General features: G+C 44.7%; 1 protein-coding gene and 1 pseudogene across 6 annotated transcripts in view; one reads left to right on the top strand and one right to left on the bottom strand.

The window, feature by feature from the left end:
* The window catches only part of Mnd1 (meiotic nuclear divisions 1), a 50,373-nt gene that overhangs the window by 9,449 nt on the left and 35,645 nt on the right, over positions 1 to 5,279 (top strand). For all 6 annotated transcript variants that reach the window (XM_026785872.1, XM_026785900.1, XM_026785844.1 and 3 more), the window contains exon 3: positions 1,771 to 1,828. In XM_026785872.1, coding sequence (XP_026641673.1) covers positions 1,771 to 1,828 — 58 coding nt within the window. The remainder of the gene's footprint in view (positions 1 to 1,770; positions 1,829 to 5,279) is intronic.
* LOC101999098 lies at positions 2,991 to 4,016 on the bottom strand (annotated as a pseudogene).

Below are 5,279 nucleotides of genomic sequence, written 5' to 3'. Positions count from 1 at the left end.
AGCACCGTGTACCATGATGCTCTGATCTGGATAAGCACCATGTACCATGATGCTCTGATCTGGATGAGCACCGCATGCCATGATGCTCTAATCTGGATGAGCACTGTGTACCATGATGCTCTAATCTGGATGAGCACCGTGTACCATGATGCTCTGATCTGGATAAGCACCGTGTATCATGATGCTCTAATCTGGATGAGCACTGTGCCATGACGCTTTTAATCATGAGTGGTTCACCAGCCGTGTGTGAGAAATCTTTTCAGAACATTTTTGACAGCCATGAAGAGCACACAGATGCATTCCTCAGCTCACTCCTTTTTCAATTCATTATTTCCTCTTGTCTTGGACACACTTTATGTAGATTCTGGGTTCCAGGTCTCTTTGTCAAGTAGATATTTCTGCAAATATTTTCTTTTCGGCAGTCTCTGTCTTCGCAGTTTTGTCAAATGTCCGTTAGGATCAGCAGAGGTTTTGGACATGGTCTCCATCCAGTTGATATGCTTTTTCAGTTTAACTTAGAAAGCAATGGCTCTCCACCCCATCCAGTCACAGGGCCTCTTCCTAATTGCTGGGTGCATTAGTCTCCCCAGACAGTATCAAATCTCGCTGTCCTAGTGCCTGTCACCTGAGGAAAGGGCGGTCAGCAAAGACGGTCCCTAGCTGCTAGACTAAATACTCTGAATGCGTATTTTCCCATAATGCTGTGTTCTTCATGTGTACGTGTGTGAGTACGTGTGTGTGTGTATGAGTGATTGAGACAATCATGAGCCGGACAGCTTTCTGTCATGTAGAGTTAGCTGCTTCATAAAACCTTAGATGAAAACCAACTTCGACAGTTGTCTGTAACTTTTAGTTACAATTGGTAAATCCGTGGAGCACGAGACACACCAAGTAAAGCACTTTCCCTCCTTTTCCTTTGGTCTCTTTCCCTCTCTCTCCCTTCCCTCTGTTCCTTCCTTCCTTCTTTTTAAGGTATGACCTTTTTATATTGCTCAGGCTGGCCTTAAAATTGTGGTCCAAAGCAATCCTCCCATCACTGCCTGTTTTGTTCCCCTTTCCTTTCCTTTCCTTTCCTTTCCTTTCCTTTCCTTTCCTTTCCTTTCCTTTCCTTTCCTTTTCCTTTTCCTTCCTTTCTTTTTTTCTTTCTTTTCTTCTCTCTTTCTTTTCTTTTTTTTTTAAGATTTGTTATTTTAAATTTTTTATGCGCATGAGTGTTGGCCTGAAAGTATGTATGTGTACCATATGTGTGCTTGGTGCCCACAGAGGTCAAAAGGGGGCACCAGATCTCCTGAACCACCCATGGAGGAATTGGGAACTGAATTAGGGTCCTCTGCAAGAGAAGCTTTTAACCACAGAGCCTTCATTTCTGCCTGATATTTTTTGCTTTTCTTACTATCAGAGCGTCAGAGCAGCTCGTTATCTGATGTCCCACATTACCTTCCAGGGTTAATCTTCCTGCTTCAGTGAGAAGCTGGCTCTGTTGTTGTTGTCCAGCCCCGCACAGACGTCTGTGCTCATGTGGAAGTGTGTCCAGTTGTCCAGCCCCCCACAGACGTCTGTGCTCGTGTGGAAGTGTGTCCATCTTAAGTTCTGTAGGACACTGAATGAGATACAACATTCTTCTAGTTCTGAAATGCTCAATTCTTGTACAGTATTTATTTGTAGACATGTCTTTTTGATGCTATGTTTTATGAGCATGGTTATGATAAGCATAATTAAACAGAAGAAAGTAATTATGTGTTTTTCATGTTTTTAAATCCTTTTAACTAGAAAGATGTATTCCAACTGAAAGACCTGGAGAAGATTGCTCCCAAAGAGAAAGGCATCAGTGAGTATTAAAGAGATGGTGGATGATGGGGACTTGGGGAACCCAGCGCTTAGTCTTTTCTGCCGTGGGGTTTCCCTTTATTGTCAATGCAAAAATCTAGACGTGAGTATATTTGTAAAAGCCCCATATGATACTTCTCGGCCATCAGTCAGCTCCTGTGTTTGGACCCTCTGTTCTAGAACAATTAAAAGAGGAACACATATACCTTTACTCATACACACTTACTTTATAGCTATTTCAAAAGAAGTAAAGATTGTTTCACTTATTTTGTAGTATTTGTCAAATGTGATTTGGTGTCTTTACATAGTATGTCAGTTTCATAAAGCCGTATCAAGAATTTTCTATGAATATGAAATCTTAAACTTACCTTCTCTTAGCTCTAGAGGTAGAAAGTTGACATGAAAATATGAGCAGGGTTGGTTCCCTCGGAGACTGAAGTACAGGTGCTTTTCATCTTGGGATCCTTGATTTCCGTGGCGTCCGTGTGCTAGTCAGACTTCATGGCTGTGACAGAGTACCTGACAGACAGCGGGAAAACAGGTGGAGCAGAGCAGCTCCCATCGCTGAGCTGAGGAAGAAAGGTTGTCCTTTTTCTGTTCTAGGAAACTTTAGAACTGTAGTTTTGTCAGTATATGTACGTAAAGATCTGTCATTCTGAGAGGAAATCATCTGCATATGCAGTTTTGTGTTTATAGTTATTGTGTGGTGAGGAGTGGCTATGCTGGGGACTGACCCAGGGCTCACCTTTCCCGGGCTAGTACTCCACCGCTGAGCTAATCTTACCTGAGTATCTTCTTTATATAGCATATCATCTGCATATGGTCAGTTCCAGCCTGTGACCACCCATCAGACCTGCTTAGCTGGTCACCTATTGTTGACCATCTAGATAGTCTATAAGTACTGCTACTAAAAGTATTGTATAAATAACAGTTTCTCTGCTCTGAGCTGAACTGCGTTCTCCCCAGTTCATATGTTGACTCTCTCTTTCCCACCCTTCTGGAAGCAGGACCTTCATCAGGGCCCTAAGTTAAAGGCTGAGTGAATGATACATGTATGTAGTCTCAACACTCGGAAAGCATGAGTCTGAGTTAGTTTGCTCTCCATGGTGAGAGACTGTCACAGTCACCATGCGGAAACAAATGGCTGTGTGGGTTTTTGGGGATTTTGTTTTTTGTTTTTTGTTTTTTGTTTTTCAGAAAAGCCAGCTTTATTTCTAATACTCTGATATGAACCTTTAGCGGGTACCAATAGTCACTTGCCACACTCGGACCAGGTTGTCTGTGTAACCAGCAAACAGAGTCTGACCATCAGCAGATCATGCCAGGGAGGTGCACTGGGGTGGTTCTGCCTTGCTGCTGGTGCTGATAACTTCTTGCTTCAGCTCATCTACAATGATCTTGCCTTCCAAGTCCCAAATCTTGATACTGGGGCCAGTAGCAGCACATAGCCAGTAGCAGTTGGGGCTGAAACACAAGGCATTGATGATGTCCCCACCATCCAGTGTGTAAAGGTGCTTGCCTTCATTCAGATCCCACAGCATGGCTTGGCCTTCCTTGCCTCCAGAAGCACAGAGAGATCCATCAGGAGAGACTGTCACTGTATTCAGGTAGCCAGTGTGGCCAATATGGTTGGTCTTCAGCTTGCAGTTAGCCAAATTCCATACCTTGACCAGCTTGTCCCATCCACAGGAGACGATGATAGGGTTGCTGCTATTCGGGGAGAAGCGGACACAAGACACCCATTCTGAATGACTCTCATCCTGGACAGTGTACTTGCAGACCCCCAGAGTGTTCCATAATTTTATGGTCTTGTCTCGGGATCCAGAGACAATTTGCCGCATGTCGGAAGAGAAGGCAACACTCAGCACCTCCTTAGTATGGCCCACAAATCGTCTCGTGGTGGTGCCCGTTGTGAGATCCCAGAGGCGCAGCGTTCCATCCCAGGAGCCTGAGAGGGCAAACTGGCCATCAGAGGAGATAACAACATCACTAACAAAGTGGGAGTGACCTCGCAGAGCACGCTGTGGTATGCCATAGTTGGTCTCATCCCTGGTCAGCTTCCACATGATGATGGTCTTGTCTCGAGACGCAGACAGGATCATGTCCGGGAACTGCGGGGTGGTGGCTATCTGAGTTACCCAGCCATTATGGCCTTTGAGGGTCCCATGAAGGGTCATCTGCTCGGTCATGACTGCGGCTGATGCGAGTGTCGCCAGAGCGACAAGGATGGCACTGGATAGCAAAAACAATGAGAGAGAGAGAGAGAGAGAGAGAGAGAGAGAGAGAGAGAGAGAGAGAGAGAGAGAGAGAGATATCTTTGTGTGTCTCCAAAGGAAAGGCCACCCATAACAAGAACACAGGCTGTCCACACACAGGCAGAGATCCTCACCGGGAACTGAATTGGGTGTGCTGCCTTGTCCTGGTTGCTGGAACTGTGCAGCTAAACACGGGGCCACAGCCTTCTCAAGCCAGCGCTTTCTGGCTCTACCTTAGCTGCTGGGTAAGCCTGGTCTGAGGGGTTTGGTTACGGATCCCCTCTCTGGGTGCGTCGTTAGACTGCATCTGCAGAGCAGAGCAGAGACAAAGGCTCGCACAGCTCTCAAAGCTTCAAGCATGTCTTCTTAAATTGCTTTCAGGAGAGGCTTGGCCAGCTCACGCTCACACTCACTTTCTGTTTCTTTTCAGAGTTGGGTTGGACCCAGGGCTCTGTGCCTGCTGGGCAGCGCTCTGTCGCTGAGCCTCACGGCCGACTCTCTCATCTTTAGAATCCTTTGACTTCCATTTCAATTTGGACTTTATGAGTAGAGTTGATGTTTTGCACACTTGGTGTCAATTTTATTTATTAGATCTTTACATTTTAAATAAGCTTTATAGCTAGAAATCTGCTCTAGGGAAAATTTAAATATTAAAATGGGGATATGGTTTTTGGTATATAGAAAGTAAGCATTATTAATAGATTCTGACTTTAAGTCTTAGCTGTAACTGTTGGCACTAATTTGTTTATTGTTTGAGTTGTCACAACTTTTAGTTTCCTTAGCTGAAGGCAATACATGTTTATTTTGGGGGAAAAATAAATAAGAGTCAAAGTAAAAATCATCCGCTATCCGCCATCTGAACTATGGTCACATAATACATACTGTCTTTTCACTTCTGTATAGCATGCATTCTGTATGGCGCAACATGTGTTTATCCATATCCTTAACTTCGCTGTATAGCATTGCATTGTGTATTCAAAAAGCCAACTATTGGGCTAGTTTCCAGTTTCCTTTGCTGCTGATAAAAATGCTTTCCAAGAGCTGGAGAGATGGCTCAGCGGTTAAGAGCACTGCCTGCTCTTCCAAAGGTCCTGAGTTCAATTCCCAGCAACCACATGGTGGCTTACAACCATCTGTAATGGGGTCTGGTGCCCTCTTCTGGCCTGCAGGCAGACACACAGACAGAATATTGTATAC

This window comes from Microtus ochrogaster, chromosome 1, assembly GCF_000317375.1.
Source record: "Microtus ochrogaster isolate Prairie Vole_2 chromosome 1, MicOch1.0, whole genome shotgun sequence".
NCBI lineage: Eukaryota > Metazoa > Chordata > Mammalia > Rodentia > Cricetidae > Microtus > Microtus ochrogaster.
Note: the sequence above shows the minus strand (reverse complement) of the source record. Positions and strands in the feature narration are given on the sequence as shown.